General features: G+C 42.2%; 1 protein-coding gene across 3 annotated transcripts in view; it reads left to right on the plus strand.

Annotated features, from left to right (window-relative positions):
• The window catches only part of FAT3 (FAT atypical cadherin 3), a 699,023-nt gene that overhangs the window by 492,024 nt on the left and 191,706 nt on the right, over positions 1–15,293 (plus strand). For all 3 annotated transcript variants that reach the window (XM_070749626.1, XM_070749624.1, XM_070749625.1), the window contains exon 5: positions 12,220–12,534. In XM_070749626.1, the coding sequence (XP_070605727.1) occupies positions 12,220–12,534 (315 nt within the window). The remainder of the gene's footprint in view (positions 1–12,219; positions 12,535–15,293) is intronic.

Consider the following 15,293-nt stretch of genomic DNA (forward strand, 5'->3'; position numbering starts at 1 on the left):
CCTCTGCCGTCAGGCATGGGGGAACTGAGATATCTTCCCCAGGCCTATACTGTATAGTTTATGTATGGTATGTTGTGTGTATGTTTTTTAAATTATGGGTTTTTAGTTTTTTAAATATTAGATTTGTATTTTACATTGTTTTTACTATTGCTGTAAGGCGCCCCGAGTCTACGGAGAGGGGCGGCATACAAATGTAATAAATAAATAAATAAAACTCACAATATTTTCGATTAAAAAGATGCAATATAAAACATTTCTAAGCCAATTAATAGAATAATTACTTTAAAAATTGTCTTAAAACTACTCATTTAAAAACAAACAATCACATACATACTGTCACATCCAATACGTTTATTGGGCAGAGGCTGGGGTCTAGTGACCCCAAGCCTGCCGACATAAGTGCGTTTTCAAGTTCTTATGAAAGGCAAGGAGGGTGGGGGCAGTGCAAATCTCTGGGGGGAGTTGATTCCAGGGGCCGGGCCCCCCACAGAGAAGGCTCTTCCCCTAGAACCCACCAAACGACATTGTTTAGTTGACAGGACCTGGAGAAGGCCGACTCTGTGGGACCTGACTGGGTGCTGGGATTCGTGCGGCAGAAGGCGGTCCCCCTATGCCATGTAGGGCTTTATAGGTCATAACCAACACTTTGAATTGGGTCTGGAAACCAATTGGCAACCAATGCATTCCACGGAGTGCTGGAGAAACATGGGCATATGTGGGTAGGCCCATAACAGCTCGCGCGGCTACATTTTGCACAATTTGTAGTTTCCGAACACTTTTCAAAGGTAGCCCCATGTAGAGAGCATTGCAGTAGTCAAACCTCGAGGTGATATGGGCATGAGTGACTGTGAGCAAAGACTCCCTGTCCAAATAGGGCTGCAACTGGTACACCAGACGAACCTGGGCAAATGCCCCACTTGCCACAGCAGAAAGATGGTGTTCTAAAGTTAGCTGTGGATCGAGGAGGACGCCCAAGTTGGACCCGCTCTGAGGGGGTCAACAATTCGTCCCCCCCGGGTGATGGACGAAGAGATGGATGTGTCCTTGGGAGGCAGTACCCACAGCCACTCCGTCTTGTCTGGATTGAGCTTGAGCCTGTTGGCACCCATTCAGATCCTGACAGCCTCTAGACACCGGCACATCACTTTCACTGCTTCACAGAGTGGACACTGGGTGGAAATGTACAGTTGAGTATCATCAGCGTACTGGTGGTAACTCACCCCGTGCCCACCGATGATCTCACCCGTGAGATGTTGTTGCTTCCCTTCTGGAAACTGCAGTTTAATGTTTCCAAATGTAAAATAATGCACTTGGGGAAAAGGAATCCTCAATCTGAGTATTGCATTGGCAGTTCTGTGTTAGCAAGAGAAGGATTTAGGGGTAGTGATTTCTGACAGTCTCAAAATGGGTGAGCAGTGTGGTCGGGCAGTAGGAAAAGCAAGTAGGATGCTTGGCTGCATAGCTAGAGGTATAACAAGCAGGAAGAGGGAGATTTTGATCCCCTTATATAGAGCGCTGGTGAGACCACATTTGGAACACTGTGTTCAGTTCTGGAGACCTCACCTACAAAAAGATATTGACAAAATTGAACGGGTCCAAAGACGGGCTACAAGAATGGTGGAAGGTCTTAAGCATAAAACGTATCAGAAAAGACTTAATGAACTCAATCTGTATAGTCTGGAGGACAGAAGGAAAGGGGGGGACATGATCGAAACATTTAAATATGTTAAAGGGTTAAATAAGGTTCAGGAGGGAAGTGTTTTTAATAGGAAAGTGAACCCAAGAACAAGGGGACACAATCTGAGGTTAGTTGGGGGAAAGATCAGAAGCAACGTGAGAAAATATTATTTTACTGAAAGGGTAGTAGATGCTTGGAGCAAACTTCCAGCAGACGTGGTGTAACTGAATTTAAACATGCCTGGGATAAACATACTGTATATCCATTGAAAGATAAAATACAGGAAATAGTATAAGGGCAGACTAGATGGACCATGAGGTCTTTTTCTGCCGTCAGACTTCTATGTTTCTATATTTCTATCAGTGTACTGGTGGTAACTTACCCCGTGCCTACGGATGATCTCACCCCTGTTGCTTCCCTTCTCTGGCACAGATAATTTTTAAAAAAGGAAAAAAAAGAAGAGACCTTCCTTAACATTATTTTTGTGTAAATTCTTATTTCATTTGACCTTGAGTTGAGCAACATGGAACAAAACTCAAGTTTGGAAATGGAAACCAAGCTCGAAAAAGTATCTCTTGATTAGCACCGTACATTATAACGATCCTTATGTATTGCACATATGGACACAAATATTTCACCTCGCCGTGCTTCCTGCAGTGATGCACATTTTGCAATTAATGAACTGTCAGATTCCAAGTCCTTAAAAAGAAATATGGTAGACTTTCTGTGTACACTAAAAGCATAATATTCCTTGGCGTGTTGATTCATTGGCATGAGTACTCCTACCCCATCAGAAATTGAACAAATTAAAAAATATATATTGTCACCTTCTTTTTTTTGGCTTGGGCAGAATCCTTCACCTGAGTCTTTATATGCAGAGGATGAGTTTGTAGAACATTCTCACCTGCAAATTAAAAAGATAATTTTTTTCTGCCTCAATTAAATCTAGACCAGATATGATTTTAAAAAAATTATCTCATTATGCAAAATAAACTTTGGCAAATACAGTGGTACCTCTACTTAAGAACTTAATTCATTCCGTGACCAGGTTCTTAAGTAGAAAAGTGTGTAAGTAGAAGCAATTTTTCCCATAGCAATCAATATAAAGGCAGGTAATGTGTGCAAACCTATTAGGAAAGAAATAAAAGCTTGGAATTTGGGTGGGAGGAGGAGGAAGAAGAGGAGGAGGACAGTCGCTGCCAAAAGAAGAAGAAGAGGTGAGTGGAATTTTAAAAAAATCCAAAACTGTAAGGCTTAAATAAAAAAAGGGACTCTGAGGTGGCGAGGAGGAGCACGCACCTCCCATACACCAGGCACAAGGCTGCCTCCCATACACTGCGCCAGAGAGAGAAACCCAGAGGGAATGTCAGGAAACTGGCCGGGCCTTCATGCTGCTCTCAAATTTCTCTCTCTCTCTCTCTCTCTCTCTCTCTCTCTCTCTCTCTCTCTCCCTCTCTCTCTCCCTCTCTCTCTCTCTCTCTCTCTCTCGTTTGGATTATACACCCTCACAGACCCTAATCACAAAAAAAAAGTTAGAGGGGTTTTTGGGCCCATCGCCTTCAACTCTGCGGTCAGATCAAGAATCTAAACTTAAGCATCCTGGACAGATGACTGTCTAACTTTTGTTTGAGCACATCTCGTAAAGAAGAGACCAGGGGTGGGTTCTAACTTACGTCGCTTTCTCCTCCACGCAGGGCCATGAGTCGTTGGCATTGGCTTTGCATGCATGCACAAAAAGTCTTACAAACCCCCCCCACACACACACACACAAATGCCTAAAGCATAATGGCGGTGCACGCACAGTGCCAGAAACTCTGCTTCTGAGCATGCGCAGAAGAAAAAAAAAAGGAAAAATTCTCAAAAAAAGATGGCGGGCATCCACAGACCAGCATCTACAGAACTGGCTCTGTGACATCATCGTGATGTCACCAGTAGCTTCTACCAGTTTGGGCGAATCAGTCCGGACCGGGAGGAACCCACCTCTGGAAAAGACCAGAATGATTGTTAATTTATTCCTGTTCTGTCGGGCTCTCTGGTAAACTTCTCCCAAAAACTCACAGGTACAAATTTCAGACACACACACGTTTGAAAATTCAAAACAATGTTCTTTATAATGAAAAGTCACTTAACCTACGCCCTCTTTTGGTATAGCAAAGAACACTGGTCTCCAAACAAACTGGTAATTTGTACAAGTCCCTTATCAGTTCTGTGATACTGAGCTTGCAGATGTGAGGCAATTCACAGTCCTTCTTCTTTCACAAAGTGAAGCACACTTTGCTCTGGTTTAGTTTCAAAGCGGGGGAAAATCAGCACACAAAAAGTCAAAGTCAGCAAAGCAGTCACGAAACACAACGATCAGATAATCCTCCACAATGGCCAAACCCACAGGCTGCTATTTATAGCAGCCTCACTAATTACCACAGCCCCACCCAACCACAGGTGGCCTCATTTTCTTTGATAATAATCTCTCAGTTGTTGCTGCCTATGCATCGCTCTCCGCATGCGTGGCTGTATCATTAACTCTTGTTCTGAATCCAAGGAGGAGCTAGATAATTGACCTCCTTCTGAGCTGTCTGCCACACTTTCCTCCTCCCTGTCACTCATGTCTTCTTGGTCAGAGGAGCCTTCATCATCAGATTCCACCGGGGGCAAAACAGGCCTGCAGCATGTGGATGTCTCCCCCACATCCACAGTCCGTGGGGCAGGAGCTGGGCCAGAGCTAACCACAACAATTCCACTTCCAAAAGGAACATAATTTCAGATATTTGAAGCCGTGGGCATGTACCCTCCCCCAATTTTCTCTTCTGGGAGCTCTCCCCTCTCAGTTCCTCTTTTACGAGCATTATTTTTTCAATTCCCTGATCGTCTTCATTGACTTTCCCTGAGTTTGTTCCCATCTCTCTTGTTTCTTTCTTAAACTGTCTTTCTTAAACTGTTGTGTCTGAAACTGGGCACTGCACTTTAACTGGGTTTCGAAGAAAGGAGAATTGAGTGGCAATTCGAAATTCTTTAGGATTTACCCAATTCCTGGCAGGACTCCTGCCCTCTAGGAAAATCATGGCATCATTCTGACAGATTTTGGCTGGCAAAACACAACTGCATTGAGATCCGACACATGAGAACTCAAGAACTCCTGCTAAGTCGTTTATATTGTAGAAAAGTCATAAAGCCATAATGGAAGAATTCAAACAGTCAGAGTGTTTCAAGTACAAACCTATGTTGCTAAGCTATTTACTTTCTCTCCCCCCCCCCTTTTTGGCCAACCACTTGGCCTCCACTTCTGCAGTGAGGGAGGTCCTGCTCCCATCTGGCCCTTGTTTATTTATTTATTTATTTTATTTTATTTTATTTATTTGAGTTAGTTAGTTAGTTAGTTAGTTAGTTAGTTAGTTAGTTAGTTAGTTAGTTAGTTAGTCCAATACACAATGTGGGTTTTAGTGGGTATATATCTATATACACATAGTAAAATACATGATGAAGATTATAGAGGAGACACGCATAGTAAAATATATCTAAGAAATAATAGAAAAGAAGGTATAGTAATAGAACATATCAATGAAAGAATAGAAGAAGAGATATAGCAATAGAAGAAAGGTATAGGAGATATAGCAGAGCAATAGGACAAGGGACGGAAGGCACTCTAGTGCACTTGTACTCGCCCCTTACTGACCTCTTAGGAATCTGGAGAGGTCAACCGTAGATAATCCAAGGGTAAAGTGTTGAGGGTTTGGGGATGACACTATGGAGTCCGGTAATGAGTTACACGCTTCGACAACTCGGTTACTGAAGTCATAGTTTTTACAGTCAAGTTTGGAGCGGTTAATATTAAATTTAAATCTGTTGTGTGCTCTTGTGTTGTTGTGGTTGAAGCTGAAGTAGTCGCCGACAGGCAGGAGGTTGCAGGATATGATCTTGTGGGCAATACTTAGATCTTGTTTAAGGTGTCTTAGTTCTAAACTTTCTATGCCCAGGATTGTTTGAAAGATGGTTATCAGGTTGTCATTCTCTGATACTGTGAGACCCCATCCTGTGAATGGCAGCACCAGGACGCAAATTTCCTTTCTTGAATGGCCATAGTCTTTGCTTTTTCACTGTCGAAAGATATATCTCTTAAAAACACTTCCCAGTCCCTCCTAAATTGGTGGCATACATCTTACAGATACAGAGCCATTATACGTCCTTTGTCATCTTCTAAAGCTTTGTGGGATCTCTCGTGTCTTCTCAAGTGCCTCCAAGTCTCCTCTGGGAAATATCTCTGCTATACAGCAATGAGTATCAAGGGAAATCTCTCTGTGCTGTGCTGCTTAAATGTTTAAGAATAGGCACAGCCAACTCCATTGCAACTATCATGTCACTCGTTGTACAACAGCTGATTGGTGTGCTAGACATCAAGGATCATCTCTGCTGTCAACTGGCTTGCAAAAATCCCCCAAAATCTAACAATTGGCTCTTACAAGCGGGGGCAAGCCAACTCCAGCAAACAACTGAAGTCACTTAAAAGCCTTCTAAAAGAAGTAAAGGTAAAAGATAAAGGCTCCCCTTGCACATATTTTTATTCTATTTTATTTATTTATTTATTTGTCATACAAATATAGTATTGTATTGTAGAAACATAGAAACATAGAAGACTGACGGCAGAAAAAGACCTCATGGTCCATCTAGTCTGCCCTTATACTATTTTCTGTATTTTATCTTAGGATGGATATATGTTTATACCAGGCATGTTTAAATTCAGTTACTGTGGATTTACCAACCACGTCTGCTGGAAGTTTGTTCCAAGGATCTACTACTCTTTCAGTAAAATAATATTTTCTCATGTTGCTTTTGATCTTTCCCCCAACTAACTTCAGATTGTGTCCCCTTGTTCTTGTGTTCACTTTCCTATTAAAAACACTTCCCTCCTGAACATTTCCATACCTTGTAGTATGTTTAACATAATATAAGCATAAAGTAGAGATAGAAAAGATAAGAAGATATTAGGACAGGAATGGTAGGCATAAAGGTGCACTTATGCACGCCCCTTACAGACCTCTTAGAAAAGGGGAGAGGTCTATTGTATATAATGTAAGGTTGAAGATTTTGGGATTTGGGGAAGAAACAACAGAGTTCGGTAGTGAATTCCAGGCATTGACCACTCTATTGCTGAAATCGTATTTTCTACAGTCTAGTTTGGAGCGATTTACATTTAGTTTGTATCTGTTGCATGCCATTGTGTTGTTGTTGTTGTTAAAGGTGAAGTAGTTGCTAACAGGGAGTACATTGTGATATATGATACGTGCTAGTCATTCCGGACTCTAGGGGGCAGTGCTCATCTCAGTTTCTAAGCCGAAGAGCCAGCACTGTCTGATGACGATTCTGTAGTCATATGGCTGGCATGACTAAACACCAAGGGAGCTGTTACCTGCCCACCAAGATGGTCCCTAATTTTTCTACTTGCATTTTTACATGCTTTCGAACTGCTAGGTTGGCAGAAGCTGGGGCAAGTAACAGGTGCTCGCTCCGCTACACAGGGATAGGGATTCGAACTGCCGTCTTAGTCTGAGGCACCACATCCCCCTTTTCTAAAAGGCTTATCTAACACAAAAAAGGAGGGCATAAAGAGATGACTACCATAATCCCTCTGCTATCTACTCTGCCCCTTGTGCATTCTACTCCACATTAGTTGTTGTCTCTGTGCTATCATTGGTTCCATGTTGCTCAGTTGACTGATGAGGACTATCCTGTTGCATTTGGGTCAGTTCCTTTTGTTTGATGTCGAGAATCACAGCATAATTTATTGATTCTACTCGGTGTATTAGTCTCAGCAACAGAGACAATTCAGTAGAAGCTAAGCCTGATCTCACATGGGAGATGATGATGATGATGATATTCATTCAGTTGGGTCCGACTCTTGGCGATTCTATGGGCCAGATCCCTTTTCTGATTTTTTTTTTGAAAAAGTTTTATTTACAATTATAATACAGAAAGAGAAGGGAAACAAAATAAAACAATACAAAACACAATACATCAAAAACACATAATAAAATATAGGCGAGTACACGATCAGTCTATGTATTCTATGTATTCGCCATGTTTTTTTGATGTCCTTCTTTCCTTTTACCACTAACTCTTCCAAATATAATTACGGTACTTTTCCCCGTGAATTCCACTGTGTGGCACCCAAAGTGAATGAGATGCAATTTCATAATTTTATGAGAGACAAGGAGAGACTTTATCATTTCTCTTTTTCTTTTTTAAATTTTTTTATTGATTTGAAAATATAAAACACACACACAACATACAACAAGTGCTCAGTGAATAGTGCCCACCACCAGACAGCATTCGCACCCCTCCACCAGAATGGGGGCATATTTTCTATATACCATTTTAACTCAAGAGCAATACAGTGATCCCCCGAGTTTCGCGATCCCGATCATTGCGAATCGCTATATCGCGATTTTTCCACCCGATGACGTCACTCCCTTCCTTTCTCATCTTTCTTTCTCTCTCTTTCTCTATCTTGCTTCTTCCTCTCTCACACTCTCTTCCTCCCTCTTTCATCTCTTTCTTTCCTTCTTTCTCTATCTCTCCCCCTCTTGCTCTCCAGCGATGGGGAAACCCCATCTTCGGCTGCTCGCTTGCAGCGCCGCAGCAGCGAGGAGCCAGGCGGGGCGAACGGGCAAGCGGCAAGCGATCTTGGGGTTTCCCCGTTGCCTGGGCAACGGGGAAACCCCATCTTCGGCTCCTTGCTGCTGTCGCGCTGTGGAGCAGATCAGCTGTTGGGCGGCCGAAGGGGTCTTCCCCACCGCCCACACGCAAACTCCACCATCTGCGCATGTGCGGCCATGGAAAACAGGACGCGCATGCGCAGATGGTGTTTTTACTTCCGTGCCGCTACATCGCGAGTTTACGATTATCGCGAGGGGTCTTGGAACGGAACCCTCGCGATAATCGGGGGATCACTGTATATCTGTTTACATATTATAAAGTGATTCCAATTTATTCCTTGTAGCTTTATCTCAAATTCTACTGACCATATATCCTCTTACCTTGTCCCATCGTCCAATCAATTCCCACAAATCAGTTTCAGACTTTATCATTTCTCCAAAACCTACAACATTCCAAAAAGAGGTTCTGCTCAGGCAAAGTTGAGCCATCAGAAAACTCCAGTTAATCTGTTAGTAATCGATTTTCTTTCTTTTTCCCCCCCACCGTCTTCATTCTTGGGAAACTCAATACGGTATTTCACCTATTTGGAAAAGTTCCCTGTAGTTATACTTCCGGCCTGACGTATCATTAATTGTAAAATTGCTTTTCAGCATTCGTGACCTACATTACATGACGTACATTAATCAAAACAGAAGAAAACAAAAGAAAAATGTGGTGGTAGAACAAATAATTTGAATAGAGCCAAATAAATTCAGAGTGCCGTATAAGTTAAATTAATAACCGAGCTGCAGCTTAACGCGGAATTGTTGATCATTTCACTGTGGATGGTAACCTGGAAATAAATAATGCAAGATGCGGAAGGAAATAATAAACCCATATATTTTTCAATGTTTTTCTTTCTAATTTCAACCGAATTGGATACCATTACAGAGGAGAGGCAGGTATGGATTTTTTACTAGCTGGAAAGTAGCTTCGGTTCTTCTTTTGCAGAAAGCTGCTAATACACCAGTCCCCATGATGACAGTGTTTGATGGTTGCAAGCCAACCTCCCTTATATTTTGTTCTGCCTGGCTCTGTTGAGCTCCCATTTCATATCGATTGTTATTGTGTTGGTTAACTGCTGTGCTGGTTTATTTCGTCTGTACTTCCCACATGCTTTCTTTTCACTATTGTTTTTTTTTAATGAAACTGATAACTCTAAATCATCACAAAACTAAGAGAGACACAGAGACCGTCTTTAGACATAAAGTAATGTGCTCCGCCCCCCCGCCCCCCCCATGTGAGGGGAAGCCGTCCAGCCAGTGGAAATGGCCCAGGAACAGCACAATAGATTTCAGCCCGAGAACGGCACAATGAACAGATTCCCGGTGAAAATTGACAGTTTTTTTGCTTCTGAGCATGCACAGAAGCAAAAATAATGGCGAAATAGCCCAAATCTCATGAGATTTGGATTTCTGCGCATGCGCAGAAGCCAAATTTCAGATGGGATGCACGCACACCCATGTCGGGAGCACCCACGCCGATCACCAAGGACCGTCCCGTTAGCACAGTAAGTGGCTGTCCAATACTGTAGACATATATCCATTTTGACTGAGCCCATGGCAGAATGACCAGGCCACCCAAATGGCCAGCATTAAAACATCTGCTCGCTTCCAACATTGTCAAATGAAATTAAAGAAATTAAACACAGAATTTTTCTGGAGGGTTTTGGGAATTGACATCCTGTTTGTTTAGGGAAATTTAATGCCTTTATAATATGTTTTTAAAAAGTTATTGTACTATTATCATGCTTTCTTCATTTATTGTGAGTCACTGAGAATCTTGCAACAGGATATAGATTTAATTAATAAAGTCAAATTTTTATTGAGTGTCTATATCAGGATTTCTCAACTTTGGTGACTTTAAGAAGTTGTTGAAGTTGTTGACTTCAACTTCCAGAATTCCTCAGCCAGCATACATTAACATGTGTTTTAATTCCATTTTTGGTCCATGACCGTACATATAAACCAATAAAATTACGAACAATGACTTTGTTGGCAAGGCTCACATATCTGGTTTGTGATATCAGAAACCCCCAACCAAATCACTGTAATACCCCCTTCCCCGGTGTTGTGGTTAGCTCTGGCCCAGCTCCTGCCCCAAGGACTGTGGATGTGGGGGAGACATCCACATCTGCAGGCCTGTTATGCCCCCAGTGGAATCTGCTGATGAATGCTCCTCTGACCAAGAAGACATGAGTGACAGGGAGGAGGAGAGTGTGGCAGACAGCTCAGAAGGAGATCAATTATCTAGCTCCTCCTTGGATTCAGAACAAGAGTTAATGATACAGCCACGCATGCGGAGAGCGATGCATAGGCAACAACAACTGAGAGATTAATATCAAAGAAAATGAGGCCACCTGTGGTTGGGTGGGGTTGTGGTAATTAGTGAGGCTGCTATAAATAGCAGCCTGTGGGTTTGGCCATTGTGGAGGATTACCTGATCGTTGTGTTTCGTGACTGCTTTACTGACTTTGACCTTTTGTCTGCTGATTTTTCCCCGCTTTGAAACTAAACCAGAGCAAAGTGTGTTTCACTTTGTGAAAGAAGAAGGACTGTGAATTGCCTCACAGCTGCAAGCTAAGTAACACAGAACTGATAAGGGACTTGTACAAATTAGCAGTTTGTTTGGAGACAAGAGGGCTTGGTTTAAGTGAATTTTCATTATAAAGAACATTGTTTTGAATTTTCAAACATGTGTGTGTCTGAAATTGTATCTGTGCATTTTTGGGAGGATTCTACCAGAGAGCTCGACAGAACACCCATTATTAATTTAAAGATTATTGATTTAAAGAGTTAGTTTGGGGCTAACCCAGGGATCAACAATCTGTGGTTCCAGAGCCACATGTGGCTCTTTTATTCCTCTCCTGCGGCTCCTTCCTTTCATCCCTCCACTTTGGAGAGAAGCGACTAGGGCTGATTCTCCAGTGCCTCATCTCTTGCTGAGTCTCGTGGGTGCTTCTTCCAGCCTTTGTTGGTGCTGGGCACAACTCGGGGAAGTGCCCAACCTGCTGTCTGCCCCAAGACACTGGGCCAACCCTGCCACAGTGTGGCTGTGGGGTTATGTCACTGGGTTGGAGTGAGTGGCATGAGTTGGCCACAACCACCACTCGAAACAGAATACCCTACAAGACTAGACTTTCAATCCTGGGCCTAGAAAGCCTAGAACTAAGACGCCTTAAACAAGATCTAAGTATTGCCCACAAGATCATATGCTGCAACGTCCTGCCTGTCGGCGACTACTTCAGCTTCAACCACAACAACACAAGAGCACACAACAGATTTAAACTTAATATTAACCGCTCCAAACTTGACTGTAAAAACTATGACTTCAGCAACCGAGTTGTCGAAGCGTGGAACTCATAGTGTCATCCCCAAACCCCCAACACTTTACCCTTAGATTATCTAGAGTTGACCTATCCAGATTCCTAAGAGGTGAGTAAGGGACGAGTACAAGTGCACTAGAGTGCCTTCCATCCCCTGTCCTATTGCTCTCCTATATCTCCTATACCTTTCTTCTATTCCCATATCTCTTCTTCTACTCTTTCACTGATATGTTCTATTACTATATCTTCTTTTCTATTCTTTCTTAGATATATTTTACTATGAGTATCTCCTCTATAACCTTCATCATTGGCTCCAGGTGTTTTCTATGGGAAACAGTTCCAAATGGTTCTTTGAGTGTTTAAAGTTGCGTACCCCTGCGCTCACCGCTTCCCACTGTCAACTGTGTAATGCATACTATAGAGCAGCTCTGGAATCATATTCATTTATATTCCGTTTCAACTGTTTTTATGAGTTTTGTGCAGTTCTAACTTTTTGTTGTTGTTGTTGTTGTTACTCTTTCCACTTCAGGTCACAGTAACGGATGGAGGGGTCTCTCCCAAGCACTCTACTGTATGGCTGGTGGTCCAGGTTTTGGATGAAAACGATAACAAGCCTCAGTTCCCAGAGAAAGTCTATCAGGTCAAGTTGCCCGAAAGGGACCGAAAGAAGAGAGGGGAGCCCATATACCGAGCCTTTGCCTTCGACAAGGATGAAGGCTCCAACGCGGAGATTTCCTACAGCATTGTGGATGGAAACGAAGACGGCAAGTTCTTCATTGACCCCAAGACCGGAATGGTTTCTTCGCGAAAGCAGTTCACTGCGGGGAGCTATGATATCTTAACTGTAAGACTTCAGTACTCGAATAAGCCCTTCTTTGCTTTAAGATAGTTTTAAAGTAGTGGTTCTCAACTTTTCTAATGCCGCGACCCCTTCATACAGTTCCTCATGTTGTGGTGACCCCCAACCATAAGTCTAGCGCCCATTCTCCCAACAGAGTTTTAAGCTGATTGGCAGGAAGGTCAGAGTAACACCCCCACTGTAAACACCTGATGGGTTGGATTGTAAAAATATGTTCCAAGGTGCCAGAATAGAAGCTTTAGTTCCTAACACCATGGGAAATTTGTCTTTTCCCATGATCTTATGCGACCCGTGTAAAACAATCGTTCCGACCCCAAAGAGGTCCCGACCCCCAGGTTGAGAACCACTGTGCTAAGGAGTGCAGTGATCTTCCGTACTTTGCTAGCAAAGTGATCTTTCCTTTGCCTGCTTTTCCCATTGTTTCTCTCTCTGAAGAGGGAGAGAAGTGAAGTGTTTTCAAAACTTTTTTAATCCCCAACCAGAGGATGAAAAGCAAGCACGTGTGCTGAAAACGGGCAATAATAGAAACATAGAAACATAGAAGACTGACGGCAGAAAAAGACCTCATGGTCCATCTAGTCTGCCCTTATACTATTTTCTGTATTTTATCTTAGGATGGATATATGTTTATCCCAGGCGTGTTTAAATTCAGTTACTGTGGATTTATCTACCACGTCTGCTGGAAGTTTGTTCCAAGGATCTACTACTCTTTCAGTAAAATAATATTTTCTCATGTTGCTTTTGATCTTTCCCCCAACTAACTTCAGATTGTGTCCCCTTGTTCTTGTGTTCACTTTCCTATTAAAAACACTTCCCCCCTGAACCTTATTTAACCCTTTAACATATTTAAATGTTTCGATCATCTCCCCCCTTTTCCTTCTGTCCTCCAGACTATACAGATTGAGTTCATGAAGTCTTTCCTGATATGTTTTATGCTTAAGACCTTCCACCATTCTTGTAGCCCGTCTTTGGACCCGTTCAATTTTGTCAATATCTTTTTGTAGGTGAGGTCTCCAGAACTAAACACAGTATTCCAAATGTGGTCTCACCAGCATTCTATATAGCGGGATCATAATCTCCCTCTTCCTGCTTGTTATACCTCTAGCTATGCAGCCAAGCATTCTACTTGCTTCCCCTACCGCCTGACTGCACTGTTCACCCATTTTGAGACTGTCAGAAATCACTACCCCTAAATCTTTTTCTTCTGAAGTATTTGCTAACACAGAACTGCCAATACAATACTCAGATTGGCAGTTCTGTGTTATAATAATAATAATAATAATAATAATAATAATAATAATAATAATAATAATAATAATTTATTATGTCAATACAACACAGCAAAGAAGATCACTATGCTGGATTTCGTATTTCATCACCAGTCGGCCGCTTCCCAAGCACCTAGACTGCGTGATGTAGCGGCGAATTATGTTTGCTGATCCCAGTAAAGGGGCCTTTTGCAATTGACAGATGGAGATTTTGTCAATTCCGATGGTTTTCAAATGTCCGCTGAGATCCTTTGGTACTGTGCCCAGCATAACAAGGACCACTGGGACCACTTTAACGGGTTTATGCCAGAGTCGTTGCAGCTCGATTTTTAGATCTTCGTATTTCACTAATTTCTCTAGCTGCTTCTCCTCAATTCTGCTGTCTCCTGGGATTGCGATGTCGATGATCCATACTTTCTTTTTCTCCACAATCAGGATGTCTGGTGTGTTATGCTTCAGAATTTGGTCAGTCTGAAGTCGGAAGTCCCACAGTAGTTTTGCTGGCTCATTTTTGACTTATTATTATTATTATTATTATTATTATTATTATTATTATTATTATTTATTAGATTTGTATGCCGCCCCTCTCCGAATACTCGGGGCGGCTCAAAACAAAATACAAAGCACAAATCTAATATTAAAAACAATTATAAAAAACCCATTATAAAACAGTCATACCATCCAATTAATCATTACATAAAATGAAACAGCTAAGGGTCAGTTATGTCCCCCAAGCCTGGCGGCATAGGTGGCTTTTCAGTAGTTTGCGAAAGGCAAGGAGGGTGGGGCCAGTCCTAATCTCTGGGGGGAGTTGATTCCAGAGAGTCGGGGCCACCACATGGAAGGCTCCTCTCCTGGGGCCCGCCAGACGGCATTGTTTTGTCGACGGGACCCGGAGAAGGCCAAATCTGTGGAACCTAGTCGGTCGCTGGAATTCGTGCGGCAGAAGGCAGTCCCGAAGGTGTTGAAGCTGACCAAATAAGGACTATCCAGATGAATACCTGGCAGGCAAATTATTTTGTCCCTATTTTCTTCCCCCTAAACTGAGGCACATCTTATAGTCCGGCGTGTCTTATATTTAAAAAAAAACAGCATATGCCAAAGGGGCATAAAATACTGTTACTTTCCCACCAAAGTGGTACCTATTTATCTACTCGCATTTGCATGCTTTCAAACTGCTTAGATGGGCAGAAGCTAGAGCAAAGAACGGGAGCTCACCCCATCATTCCACTCAAAGGTCTCTAACCTGGGCTATCAGGTTTCCATCTAATAAGCTCAGTACCTTTAATCACTGATCCATGATGGATTTTCAATTTTTTGGCCTGGACTTTCAAATAATAATAATAATAATAATAATAATAATAATAATAATAATAATAATAATAATAATAATAATAATAATTTATTAGATTTGTATGCCACCCCTCTCCGAAGACTCGGGGCGGCTCACAACAATAATAAAACAATATTATAGTA

The sequence above is a fragment of the Erythrolamprus reginae genome, chromosome 4 (assembly GCF_031021105.1).
Source record: "Erythrolamprus reginae isolate rEryReg1 chromosome 4, rEryReg1.hap1, whole genome shotgun sequence".
Taxonomy (NCBI): Eukaryota; Metazoa; Chordata; class Lepidosauria; order Squamata; family Dipsadidae; genus Erythrolamprus; species Erythrolamprus reginae.